At 43.4% G+C, this 15,039-nt stretch overlaps 1 protein-coding gene across 12 annotated transcripts in view; it reads right to left on the reverse strand.

Moving 5' to 3' along the window:
• Positions 1-15,039, reverse strand: part of fryl (furry homolog, like) — a 594,162-nt gene that overhangs the window by 308,228 nt on the left and 270,895 nt on the right. For all 12 annotated transcript variants that reach the window (XM_078547597.1, XM_078547607.1, XM_078547572.1 and 9 more), the window contains one exon: positions 1,995-2,093. In XM_078547597.1, coding sequence (XP_078403723.1) covers positions 1,995-2,093 — 99 coding nt within the window. The remainder of the gene's footprint in view (positions 1-1,994; positions 2,094-15,039) is intronic.

The raw sequence follows: 15,039 nt of genomic DNA on the forward strand, positions 1-15,039 counted from the left end.
AGGTTATATTAGATAGCAAGAGCTAAATACTGCAAAATGCCTGGAGGGGTAAAATTTAAAAGGAAATTAGGAAAGCAGAGAGGGCATGAAAAATTACATGCAAGTAACATCAAGGATAGCCCAAATATGTTGCATAAATACATGAAGCGCAAGAGGATAACTAAAGAAAGAGTAGGGCCTTTGAAGAAACTAAAAAAGGGGCACAGCATTGGGCCCCTCGAATTTCTCGTTATATATCAATGATTTAGACAAATGTAAGGGGCATGATTAAGTTTTCAGATGATACAAAAATTGGCCATGTGGTTGATAATGAAGAATCTGCAGAATGAAATCAATGACAAAACAAAAACAGAAACAGAAATACCTAGAAAAACTCAGCAGGTCTGGCAGCATCAGCGGAGGAGAGCACAGTTGACGTTTCGAGTCCTCAACTCGAGATTGTCAACTGTGCTCTCCTCCGCCAATGCTGCCAGACCTGCTGAGTTTTTCCAGGTATTTCTGCTCCTGTTTTTGTTTTGGATTTCCAGCATCCGCAGTTTTTTGCTTTTATCTCTGAATGAAATCAATGGACTGGTGGGCAGAAAAGTGGCAAATGGAATTCAGTCTGGAGAAGTGCAAGGTAATGCATTTGGGGAGGACAAATGGGTCAAAAGGCTACAGAATAAATGGTAGGGTACTGAGAAATGTTGAGGAACAAAGGGATCTTGCATTGCATGCCACAGATCGCTGAAGGTAGCAGGACAGGTATATGAGATACTTTTTTATTATCTGCTGCTTCAAGTACAAGAGCAGGGAGGTCATAGTAGAACTGTATAAAACACTAGTTAGGCTCCAGCTAGGGTACTGCATATAGTTCTGATGACCACATTAAAGGTAGGATGTGATCGGGCTACAGAGGGTGCAGAGGAGATTTAAAAGGGTGTTGCCAGGAATAAAGAACTTTATCTATGGGGAAAAATTGAATAGGCTGGGGTTGTTTTCTTTGAAACAGAGGAGGATGAGGGGAGATGCAATTCACGTGTATAAAATTATGAGCCTAGATAGAGCTAATAGGAAGGAACTATTGCCCTTAACAGAAGCTGCCTTAGTTCCTTAAGAAGGGTCCAGAATTCAAGTCTTCTCCCATGTAATGGTGCCGAATCTCTTCCTTGATGGGGGTAAGGAATAGTTCATGAGGTTCCCTCCCTATCAAATTATGTGCATCATTTTAAAGTTATATCAATATTTGAAGGCATTGTACTGATCGCTGTGAAAGAGGGACTGTGCTAGGAACATGTTTTGTTTAGAATTAGATTTGTATCATTTCCATTTTATCTAAATTACCAAGATTTTGCCATGAATTTGTGAATATATATGTATAGCAAAAGCCTGCAAGTATCAAGCCACAAAAGAAATAATGAGTAGGGCACTTCCATGATTAGGCAGGTGTTTCAATTGATTTGTTTTTTCTCAAGTCTTAATCTTTAGGTCTTGTGTAAATTTACAACCAGCTAAGTTAAAAATGATGTGCAAGTATCACCTGTTATTTAATGTAGCATAGCACCAAAACATGAAAAAACATCCCCAAATAGACAATCAGGGACCAGATTAATATGTCACTATTAGAGATGTCAACATTGTGAAATATAAGGAGTAAGCCTCATCATTCACAATGGTGAGGCAGATAAAAAGTTTCATTTAAATGTATGGAGCTGTGTCTTTTTTAAATGTAAGAGCTATGCAGGTCAAAATAGTTTAAAATTAATTGAGTAAACTAAAGCCAAAGTAATTACACCTAACGCTTTGCAAATCTAGCCGTCACAGTCTTGTGCCCCCCAATGTGAGATCAGGATTATGCAAGCTGTGCTGAGGTACATTCTATGCGGGTTATTAGTCTGAGCTGCTACATCTTGCTTTAAAAAAGTAAAAGATATACTTTGAAATAAGGAAGGTGAAGTAATTTAGAAGAGCAAGATTCACATTCAACCCAAACATGACAATTTCAAAGCACTTACCAATGAATGTTTCTTTCTTGATGAAAGCTCAAAGGTGGTCTGATAGAGCATCTCTACAAAATTCTTCAGACATGGCACATTCACTTCATTTTTAACAGCCTAGACAGCCAAGTTGTGAGAGATTAGTGCAGTATCCTAATACTAGGTGCCATGAAAACAAAAGGCATTTTGTTTCTTCTTTACTGGGCTGTGGCTGTGCCTGGCAAGACTAGCAATTGTTGCCCATCCCTAATTCCCCTTGAGAAGGTAGTAGTGAGCTGCCCTTTTTCTCTTACATTACATTGAAGTCATCATCCTTTTCAGAATCTATACATGTGTAAGCCTCCACATATTACAACTTCCGAGTTGGTGCTGTCCCAGAGATTCATGGCAACTCAGTAACTGATATTATGATGGATGTGCAAGGGAACACAACTGTGTTTTAAACTTGCACAGATTTGTCCCATCATTGCAGTCTGGTCTATCTACTGGCTTTGTCAATGCTGTGCCTGTACATTTTTTTTTATTCATTAATGGGATGTGGGCATCCCTGGCTAGGCCAGCATTTATTGCCCATCCCTAATTGCCCTTCAGTAGGCAGTGGTGGGCTGCCTTCTTAAAATGCTGCAGCCCATGTGGTGTAGCTACACCCACAGTGCTGTTAGGGAGGGAGTTCCAGGATTTTGACTCAGCGACAGTGAAGGATCAGCGATATATTTCCAAGTCAGGGTGGTGAGTGGCTTGGAGGGGAACTTCCAGGTGGTGGTGTTCCCATCTGTCTGTTGCCCTTGTCCTTGATGGTAACGGCCGTGGGTTTGGAAGGTGCTGTCTAAGGAGGCATGGCGAGTTCCTGCAGTGCATCTTGTAGATGGTACACACTGCTGCTACTGTGCATCGGTGGTGGAGAGAGTGAATGCTTGTAGTAGGGGTGCCAATCAAGCGGGCTGCTTTATCCTGGATGGTGTCAAGCTTCCTGAGTGTTGTTGGAATTGCACTCCTCCAGGCAAGTGGAGAGTATTCCATCACACTCCTGACTTGTGTCATGTAGATGGTGGCAGACTTTGGGGAGTCAGGAAGTGAGTTACTTGCCACAGGATTCCAAGCCTCTGACCTGCTCTTGTAGCCACAGTATTTATATGGCTAGTCCAGTCCAATTTCTGGTCAATGATAACCCGCAGGATGATGACAGTGAGGGATGGTTGGATTCTCTCTTGTTGGAGATGATCATTGCCTGGCACTTGTGCGGCATCAATGTTACTTGCCACTTGTCAGCCCAAGCCTGGATAATGTCCAGGTCTTGCTGTATTTGGACGTGGACTGTTTCAGTATCTGATAAGTTACAAATGGTGCTGAACATTGTGCAATCATCAGCAAACATTCTCACTTTTGACTTTATTGGAAGGAAGGTCATTGTTGAAGCAACTGAAGATGGTTGGGCCTAGGACAATGCCCTGAGGAACTCCTGCACTGATGTCCTGGAACTGAGATGATTGACCTACAACCACTACAACCATCTTACTTTGTGTTAAATATGACTCCAACTAATGGAGAGTTCCCCCCCCCCAACACCAATTTCCATTGCCCCAGTTTTGTTAGGGCTCCTTAACACCACACTTGGTCAAATGCTGCCTTGATGTCAAGGGCAGTCACTCTCACCTCACCTCTGGAGCTCAGCTCTTCTGTCCATATTTGAACCAAGGTTGCAATTAGGTCAGAAGCTGAGTAACCCTGCTAGAACCCAAACTGAGTGTCAGTGAGCAGGTTATTGCTAAGCAAGTGCTGCTTGATAGCACTGTTGATGACCCCTTCAATCACTTTACTGATGACCAAGAGTAGGCTGATGGGGTGGTAGTTGGCTGATAATATGAAAAGTAGTGGCTTTAAGAAAGATCAAGACATTTTGCATCCTGTCTGAGACTGCTGCTATTTGAAAATGTAATTTTCAGAATGTGAACAGGGTTTGGAAAACTGCATCAATCCCTAGTTTCTCTGAAAAGATGGTGCTGCATCTTGTACTTGAAACATTACAGCCCTTGTGGTGGAGGTATAGAATCTATTTCAGGCTTTCACCCTGCATCCATGTCTGGGCTCAGAGTCAATTGGATCTGGTCGAGCCCAAACTAGCGTTGATGATCCAGTAATTGACAAGTCAGTCTTGGGTCAAAAGCTCAGATTGAACAACACAGAAAAGAACCAAATCTTTGTATTTACTTGCTGTGAGAGACACACTCTTTCATTAATTGGAAAAGCCTGTGTTCTAAAAACAAAAAGAGCCTTAAATTAACTCTCTGAAAAAGTAGTTGCCCTATTCTATTTTTAAGGTCTGGAATTTTCAGATGACAATGAAATAGCAATGTTCAGGCTAAGTACAGTTATTGCACTAAACTGTAAGTCTCTGCCCACTTTAAGTGCATTTTGTAAGTGAAAATTTCCATTAATTTTGCTAGGTGTTCTTGAATCTTGAAGCTGCAGTAATTATCTCACTATAGATTGTAACTTATCATGGTGTTAATATAACCATGTTACTGATCTTACTAAATGACATAACCTTCTTGCGGTCCCTAATGACAGCAATCTGTCTAAAGAGCTTTTCCAAACTTTACTCATCATGCACTGAGCTTCTGATCGCACATTTACTCTATACATTCAGATACAATACTACAGGTCCTTTAATTATAATATATGGACCAAATTGATCTCTTATTCTTTTTTGACAATAGAATGATATTTTAGTATTGCTGAAGAAAGACACATGCTATCTAAACTTTTCACCTTGCACTCAAGGTAACTTGCAAGAAGTTACCAAACTGTAACGGGGAACAATAATTTATGCTGCATGAGAAAAGAGTGCTGATTGGTTGGCAAGTAGACTCTGACTGGTGGAGGCAGTGCCATAGAGAATGCAGCATGGAGCAGATAGCTGCCCAACATTATTCAAATTCGAGCCAGGCAAGTCGACACTGGTTGGTCAAGGCATTGCCCTGGCGAATAAACCCGAGATTGGCTATTCCCTAAGTTTTTGTTTAGATGAGAAAGGTGCAAAGTGTGCACATGTTCCTTCTGTCTGCAAAGGAAAGGGCCTTGCATGTGAATATATGTGGCTTCCAGCATGCATAAGTGAGCCATACAGCGAGCCTGACTGACTATCTTAAATTGGTTTACAGTGTAATTCTTGGCGCAATCAGGATTGTTTAGCAGGTGTTGTCCAATTGCAGAACCACATCTAATGTTGGACACTATGTTTTGAGTTTTGCAAGCACAGCCTTGTTGGTTATGGTCAGTACTTTGCCTGTTGCGAACAGCTGAAAAGGCGTGCTGTTTGATACTATCGGCCAATCTTTCCAAACATTGGGACATACGGGCCTGTGCACCTGGCATCACACCCGCACTGAAATTCGTATAATGCATTGCTTATTTGTGTGACAGGCAGGTCATATTTTTGGCTTAACGGCAGCATCCTGTTAGTGGAGAACACCACTCCTGATGTTACTGCATAGTAATGATGTGCACCGGCTAGCTTCACCTGTTGCTCAAATTTTTGAGCCACCTTACCCTTCCAGAGTAATCTGAGGTAGATTGGGCAGTTTTCAGGACCAAATGTGGTGGACCTTAGGCCCATTCATGATTTTGTGCGATATACATTATGGTCAGAAAAGTGAGATCCCATGGGATACAGGGAAAGGTGGCAAGTTGGATCCAAAATTGGTTCAGCGACAGGAAACAAAAGGTAATGGTCAGTGGATTCTTTGCAAATGGAAAGCGGTTTTCAGTGGCGTTCCACAGGGCTCAGTGTTGGGGCCCTTGTTGTTTGTTGTGTATATTATTAATTTGGATTTAAATGTGGGAGGTCTGATTGAGAAACTTGCAGATGACACAAAAAATGGCCATGTAGTTGCTAGTGAAGAAGAATGCTGTGGACTCCAGAATGATATCCATGGTTTGGTTGAGTGGGAAGAAAAGTGGCAAATGGAATTTAATCCAGAAAAGTGTGAGGTAATGCATTTGGGGAGGGCAAACAAAGCAAGGAAACACTCAATAAATGGGAGGGTATTAAGAGGGTTTGAGGAAGTGAGAGACTTTGGAGTGCATGTCCACAGGTCCCTGACGATGGCAGGACAGATGGATAAGGTGGAAAGGAAAGCATATGAAATTATTTCCTTTATTGGGCGAGGTATTGAATACAAAAGCAGGGATGTAATGTTGCAACTGTACAAAACACTGGTTAGGCCACAGATGGAATTTTGTGTACAGCTCTGATCAGCACATTACAGGAAGGACATAATTGATCTGGAGAGAGTACAGGGGAGATTTACAAGAATGTTGCCAGGGATTGAAAATTGCAGTTATGAGAGAAGGTTATAGAGACTGGGGTTATGGAGGCTGAGGGGTGAGTAATTGAGGTGTACAAAATTAAGAGGGGCCTAGATAAGGTAAACAGGAAAAACCTGTTTTCCCAAAGTGAGGGGTCAATTACTAGGAGGCAAAGATTTGAGGGAGAATTGGGAGAAGGATTAGAGGGGATGTGAGGGAAAATTTTTTCACCCACAGGGCAGACGACATGTGGAATTCACTGCCTGAATTAATGGTTGAGGCTGAAATGCTCAACTCATTTAAGAGGCACCTGAGTTGATGTAGCCTGCAAGACTATGCACCAGGTGCTGAAAAATGTGATTAAAATAATTGGATAGTTTCTTTTTTGGCCAGCGCAGACACGATGGGCTGAATGGCCTCTTTCTGCGCCGTAACTTTTCTGTGGTTCTTCTTCATGTAGCCATTATTCCATCGGATGGTTTTGATGCGTCCTATTTCAGCATCAAGCTTGCACAGTGAAGAAATGGCTCGGGCCCTATTTGCAAGGTTACCGATAAGGCCAATCTGATAGCACATGGAACTGGAGAAATCCCAACATGTATACTAGCCAGTGAAGGTAGGCTTGCAGTAGACAGTAGTAGAGAACCCATTGACAAAACACTTGTTGGACTTCTGTAAGAGTAACAAGCTGCCAAGTGGTATTTATGATAGAATTTCTCCTCATAGCTCCCTGCAACCGTGTAAGTATGGACTGCCCAAGACTTACAAAAGTGATATCCCATTAATGCCCTCTGATCCATGACTGGTTCTGCACAAAATAAATTGGTCAAATGGTTGGGTGAGTTAATACAACCAGTTCTGAGCCAGCTTTCCACATACAGTGAAAGACACCTTCAACTTTTGCGAAGACCACACAGGATTTGCATATCGAAAGCGATGCCATGTCCATGCATTCGTTCAACATTGCTAACCTATTCACCAACGTACCACTCAAGGGAACCATAGATATTTGCACCGCGTCACTATACCACGACGATCTAGATGCACCACCATTAATTTTTTTTATTCATTAACGGGATGTGGGCTTCCCTGGCAGGGCCAGCATTTATTGCCCATCCATAGTTGCCCTTGAGAAGGTGGTGAGCAGCTGCCTTCCTGAACCGCTGCAGCCTATGTGGTGTAGGTACACCCACAGTGCTTTTAGGAAGAGAGTTCCAGGATTTTGATGAAGCAACAGTGAAGGAAAGGCAATATAGTTGCACGTCAGGACGGTGTGTGACTTGGAGGGGAACTTCCAGGTGGTGGTGCTCCCATCTGTCTGCTGCTCATGTCCTTCTAGATGGTAGTGGCCATGGGTTTGGAAGATGCTGTCTAAGGAGCCTTGGTGAATTTCTACAGTGCATCTTGTAGATGGTACACACTGCTGCTACTGTGCATTGGTGGTGGAGGGAGTGAATGTTTGTGGATGTGGTGCCAATCAAGTGGGCTGCTTTGTCCTGGACGGTGTCAAACTTCTTGAGTATTGTGGGAGCTGCACTCATTCAAGCAAATGGGGAGTATTCCATCACACTCCTGGCTTGTGCCTTGTAGATGGTGGACAGGCTTTGGGGAGTCAGGAAGTGAGTTATTTGTCACAGGATTCCTAGCCTCTGACCTGCTCTTGGCCACAGTATTTATATGGCTAGTGCACTTCAGTTTCTGGCCAAAGGTAACCCCCAGCATGTTGATAGTGGGGGATTCAGTGGTGGTAATGCTATTGAACATCATGGGGTGATGGTCAGATTCTCTTCTGCTGGAGATGGTCATTGCCTGGCATTATGTGGCACGAATGTTACCTGCCACTTGTCAGCACAAGCCTAGATATTGTCCAGGTCTTGCTGCATTTGAGCATGGACTGCTTCAGTATCTGAGTCGTGAATGGCGCTGAACATTGCTCAATCATCAACGAACATCCCCACTTCTGACCTTTTATGGAATGAAGGTCATTGATGCAGCTGAAGGTGCTTGGGCCTTGGACACTATCCTGAGGAACTCCTGCAGTGATGCCCTGGAGCTGAAATGACTGACCTCCAACAACCACAATTATTTTCCTTTGTGCTCAGTATGACTCCAACCAGTGGAGAGTTTTCCCCCTGATTCCAATTGACTCCAGTTTTGCGAGGAGTCCTTGATGCCACACTCGGTCAAATGCTGCCTTGATGTCAAGGGCAGTCACTCTCACCTCACCTCAGAAGTTCAGCTCTTTTGTCCATGTTTGAATCAAGGCTGTAATGAGGTCAGGAACTGAGTGGCTGGCGGAACCCAAATTGGGCGTCAGTGAGCAGGTTATTGCTAAGCAAGTGCCGCTTGATAGCACTGTTGATGACCCCTTCCGTTACTTTACTGATGATCGAGAGTAGACTGATGGGGCCGAGTAATTGGCCAGGTTGGATTTGTCCTGCTTTTTGAGTACCGGACATATCTGGGCAATTTTCCACATAGCCAGATAGGTGCCAGCGTTGTAGCTGTACTGGAACAGCTCGGCTAGGGGCGTGGCAAGTTTTGAAGCACAGTTATCAGTACTATTGCTGGAATATTGCCAGGGCCCATAGCCTTTGCACTTATCCGGTGCCTTCAGCCGTTTCTTGATATCACGTGGAGTGAATCAAATTGGCTGACGACTGGCATCTGTGATGCTGGGGGCCTCCGGAGGAGGCTGAGATGGATCATCCACTCAGCATGTCTGGCTGAAGGTTGTTGCAAATGCTTCAGCCTTATCTTTTGCACTGATGTGCTGGGCTCCCGCATAATTGAGGACGGGGATATTTAAGGAGCCTTCTCCTCCAGTGAGCTGTTTAATTGTCTACCACCATTCACAAACTGGATCTGGCAGTACTGATTAGCTTAGATCTGATCCATTAGTTGTGTGATCACTTAACCCTGTCTATCACTTGCTTCTTATGCTGTTTAGCACGCAAGTAGTCCTGTCTCATAGCTTCGTCAGGTTGACACCTCACTTTATTTTTAGGTATGCCTGGTGCTGCTCCTGGCATGCCCTCCTGCACTCTTCACTGAGCCAGGGTTGATCCCCTGGCTTGATGGTAATGGTAGAGTGGGGGTTATGCTGGGCCATGAAGTTACAGATTGTGTTCGAGCACAATTCTGCTACTGCTGATGGCCCACAGCACCTTATGGATGCCCAGTCTATCTGACTCTGTATTCATTGAACTTACGAACTCAGCAACTCATGCGGTTGAGTTCAGTTTTAAAAACACCACGTACACCCAGCTCTTGGAAACATCTTCATCGGTTTCCATGAGAAACGCATCTTCGATGGAATGACACTTAATATCCTATCCCTTGCATATTTCCGATACATAGATGATATGTTTGAATCCGCAGCTGCGTGTAAGAACTTCCTTACACACCTTAATGGGCTTCATTCTGAACTCGTTTACCATTGAAATGCATTAGTCACATGAGCCCCCTCTCCTTGATGGGCTAGTTGAGAATTCTGCCAATGGGTTCTCTAACAGTGTCTACCGCAAGCCTACCTCCACATGCTGTAAGATTGGCCTTATTGGCAATCTTATAAATAGGGCCCGAGCCATTTGCTCACCGTACAAGCATAATGCTGAAATAGGGCGCATCAAAGTCATTCTACGAGACAATGGTTACCCTGATCAGATCATCACTCACTGTATATCACGCAAACTCATGAATGAGGCCAAGGCTGACACTTTTGGTCCTGAAAAGTTCCCAGTCTAACTCAGAATCTCCTGGAAGAGTAAGGTGTATCAAAAATTTAAGCAATTGTTATTATGCAGTAGCAATAAGTGGTATCCTCCACTAACAGGATGCTGCCATCAAGCCAAAAAGATGTTCTACTTATCACATAAATGAGCAATGTGGTATACGAATTTCAGTGCCAATGTGATGCTAAGTATATAAGCTGCACGCTCCAATGACTGGTGGACCATATCAAACAGCACACCTCTTCAGCTGCTCGTAACAGGCAAAGTACTGATCATAACCAACCAGCCCATGTTTGCAAAACTCAAAACAGTGTCCAACATTGGATGTGATTCCATGATTGGACAACACTTACTAAAGAATTCTGATTGTGCTAAGAATTACACTGAAAACCAATTTAAGATTGTCAGTCGGGCTCACTTATGCATGCTGAAAGCCACATATATTCACACATAGGGCCCTGTCATTTGCAAACGGAAGGACGTGCACGTTTTGCACCTTTTTCTTCTAAAAAGCTTAGGGAAAAGTCATTCCCTGGTTCATTTCCCAGGGCAATGCCTTGACCAATCAGGGTCAACTTACCCAGTTTGAATTTGAACAAAGTTAGGCAGCTAACTGCTCTATGCTGCATTTTCCATGGCAACGCCTCCACCAGAGTTCACTTTCCAAGCAATCAGCACTCTCTTCTCATGCAGTATAAATTGTTGTTTTCCGGTTACTTTGGTAATTTCTTGCGAGCTATCCTGATAACGCATCATGAAAAGCTTAGAAAGCATTTGTCTTTTTTCAGTAATACTCAACTTCTGTACTACAAATGACTATTAATGATATTTTAATCCTTTAAAGAGAAGTTACCATATGATTCATTAAATGATTACATACGAATCACATTTTCTATGTTAAATTGTCAATAATATCTGTAGTGAAAAATTATGTTTCATAGAATTAAAAAGAATACCTTTGCACTATTTAGCTATGATGAACTCATGAGTATATTGGAAACCAGTAAACTATGTTTGATTTTTTTTAAAAGTCTAAAGTTGATCATCTGAATATTAATCCCAATGTTACTTCTATTCTGTCAGACATTTGCCTGAAAAATTAAAAAAGCATCTTCCTACAAGACAAAACACGAACGTAGCTACAGAATAATTAAGTTTTCCAAAAATGTGCAGGCCAACATTTGTCAAAATAAAAGCAAAATACTGTGGATGCTGGAAATCCAAAACAAAAATAAAAATACCTGGAAAAACTCAGCAGGTCTGGCAACATCTGCGGAGAGGAACACAGTTAACGTTTCGAGTCCGTATGACTCTTCAACAGAACTAAGTAAAAATAGAAGAGGTGAAATATAAGCTGGTTTAAGGTGGGACAAGTAGAGCTGGGTAGAGGGCCAGTGATAGGTGGAGATAACCAAAAGATGTCATAGACAAAAGGACAAAGAGGTGTTGAAGGTGGTGATATTATCTAAGGAATGTGTTAATTAAGGGTAGCAAGCAGGACAAGCAAGGTACAGATAGCCCTAGAGGAAGGTGTGAGGGCGGATGCGCGGGAGATGGGTCGGACACGGTTGAGGGCCCTGTCAACAACCGTGGGTGGAAAACCTCGGTTAAGGAAGAAGGAAGACATGTCAGAGGAACTGTTTTTGAAAGTGGCACCATCAGAACAGATGCGACGGAGTCCCCCGTGTCCTTACTTATCACCCCACCAGCCACTGCATTCAAAGGATCATCCTCCGCCATTTCTGCCAACTCCAGCATGATGCCACCACCAAACACATCTTCCCTTCACCCCCCCCCCCCGGCGGCATTCTGCAGGGATCGTTCCCTCCGGGACACCCTGGTCCACTCCTCTATCAAGCCCTACACCTCAACCCCCTCCCACGGCACCTTCCCATGCAACCGCAGAAGGTGCAACACCTGCCCCTTTACTTCCCCTCTCCTCACTGTCCAAGGGCCCAAACACTCCTTTCAAGTGAAGCAGCATTTCACTTGCACTTCCCTCAATTTAGTCTACTGCATTCGTTGCTCCCAATGCGGTTTCCTCTACATTGGAAAGACCAAACGCACACTGGGTGACCGCTTTGCAGAACACCTTCGGTCTGTTCGCAAGCATTACCCAGACCTCCATTTTGCTTGCCACTTCAACACTCCACCCTGCTCTCATGCCCACATGTCCATCCTTGGCCTGCTGCATTGTTCCAGTGAAGCTCATCGCAAACTGGAGGGACAACACCTCATCTTCCGACTAGGCACTTTACAGCCTTCCGGACTGAATATTGAGTTCAACAATTTTAGATCATGAACTCTTTCCTCCATCGCGCCCCCCTTTCCGATCCCCCCCCTCCTTTTTCCAATAATTTATATAGATTTTTCTTTTCCCACCTATTTCCATTATTTTTAAATGTATTTCCATCCATTGTTTTATCTCTACCTTTTAGCCTTTTTCAATTCCTTCACCCCACCCCACCCCCACAAGGGCTATCTGTACCTTGCTTGTCCTGCTTTCTAACCTTAATTGGCACATTCCTTAGATAATATCACCACCTTCAACACCTCTTTGTCCTTTTGTCTATGACATCTTTTGGCTATCTCCACCTATCACTGGACCTCTATCCAGCTCTACCTGTCTCCTCCTCCTCCTCCACCTCCCCCCCACCCCCACCACCACCACCCAAACCAGCTTATATTTCACCTCTCTTCTATTTTTAATTAGTTAGAACCATAGAACACTACAGCACAGAACACAGGCCATTCGGCCCTTCTAGTCTGTGCCGAAATATTATTCCGCTAGTCCCATTGACCTGCACTTAGTCCATAACCCTCCAGACCTCTCCCATCCATGTATCTATTTAATTTATTCTTAAAACTTAAGAGTGAGCCCGCATTTACCACGTCAGATGGTAGCTCGTTCCACACTCTCACCACTCTCTGAGTGAAGAAGTTCCCCCTAAACCTTTCTCCTTTCACCCTAAAGCCATGTCCTCTTGTGTTTATTTCTCCTAATTTAAGAGGGGAGAGCCTATTCGCATTTACTCTGTCTATACCCCTCACAATTTTGTAAACTTCGATCATATCTCCCCTCATTCTTCTACTCTCCAAGGAATAAAGTCCTAACCTGTTTAATCTTTCCCTGTAACTCAACTCCTTAAGACCCGGCAACATCCTAGTAAATCTTCTCTGCACTCTCTCAATCTTACTGATATTCTTCCTGTAGTTAGGCAACCAGAACTGCACACAATACTCCAAAGTTGGCCTCACCAATGTCTTATACAACCTCACCATAACATCCCAACTCCTATACTCAATACTTTGATTTATGAAGGCCAGTATGCCAAAAGCTTTCTTTACAACCTTGTCCACCTGTGACGCCACTTTCAGGGAATTATGTATCTGAATTCCCAGATCCCTTTGTTCCTCCGCACTCCCCAGTGCCCTACCATTTACTGTGTATGTCCTACCTTGGTTTGTCCTTCCAAAATGCAACACCTCACACTTTTCCGCATTTAATTCCATCTGCCATTTTCTGGCCCATTTTTCCAGTTGGTCCAGATCTCTCTGCAAGCTTTGAAAGCCTTCCTCGCTGTCCACAACGCCTCCAATCTTAGTGTCATCAGCAAACTTGCTGATCCAATTCACCACATTATCATCCAAATCATTGATATAGACAACAAACAACAATGGTCCCAGTACAGATCCCTGAGGCACACCAGTAGTCACAGACCTCCAGTCTGAGAAGCAATCATCCACTACCACTCTCTGTCTTCTCCCACACAGCCAATTTCGAATCCAGTTTACAACCTCTCCATGGATACCAAGTGTCTGAACTTTCTGAACTAACCTCACATGTGGGACCTTGTCAAAGGCCTTACTAAAGTCCATGTAGACAACATCCACAGCCTTTCCTTCATCTACTTTCTTGTTAACCTCCTCGAAAAACTCTACAAGGTTCGTCAAACACGACCTACCACGCACAAAGCCATGCTGACTATCCTTAATCAGCCCTTGGATGTCCAAATAATTATATATCCGATCCCTCAGAACACCTTCCAATAATTTACCTACTACTGACGTCAGGCTCACTGGCCTGTAATTACCTGGTTTACTTTTGGAGCCTTTTTTAAACAACGGAACAACATGAGCTACCCTCCAATCCTCCGGCACCTCACCCGTGGCTAAGGACATTTTAAATATTTCTGCCAGGGCCCCTGCAATTTCTACACTAGTCTCCCTCAAGGTCCGAGGGAATATCATGTCAGGCCCGGGGGATTTATCTACCTTTATTTTCTGTAAGGCAGCAAGCACCTCCTCCTCTTTAATCTCTATATGTTCCATGAAACTACTGCTTGTTTCCCTTCCTTCCTTATACACTATGCCAGTTTCCTGAGTAAATACTGATGCAAAAAAACTGTTTAAGATCTCCCCCATCTCGTGAGGCTCCACACATAGATGACCACTCTGATCTTCAAGGGGACCAATTGTGTCCCTTACTATCCTTTTACTCTTAATATACTTGTAGAAACCCTTCGGGTTTACCTTCACATTATCTGCCAAAGCAACCTCATGTCTTCTTTTTGCCTTCCTGATTTCCTTTTTTAGTATTTTCTTACATTTTCTATACTCTACAAGTACCTCATTTGCTTCTTGTTGCCTATACCTGCTATACACCTCTCTCTTCTTCTTAACCAGATCGCCAATATCCCTTGAAAACCAAGGTTCCCTATGCCTGTTAACTTTGCCTTTAATCCTGACAGGAACATGCAAACTCTGCACTCTCAAAATTTCACCTTTGAATGCCTTCCACTTACTGAACACATCCTTGCCAGAAAACAACTTATGCCAATCCACTCTTCCTAGATCCTTTCTCATTTCCACAAAATTGGCCTTTCTCCAATTTAGAATCTCAACTCGAGGACCAGACCTATCCTTATCCATAATTAGCTTAAAACTAATGACATTGTGGTCACTGGACCCAAAATGTTCGCCTACACATACTTCTGTCACCTGACCTGTCTGGTTCCCTA

The sequence above is a fragment of the Cetorhinus maximus genome, chromosome 1 (assembly GCF_964194155.1).
Source record: "Cetorhinus maximus chromosome 1, sCetMax3.hap1.1, whole genome shotgun sequence".
Taxonomy (NCBI): Eukaryota; Metazoa; Chordata; class Chondrichthyes; order Lamniformes; family Cetorhinidae; genus Cetorhinus; species Cetorhinus maximus.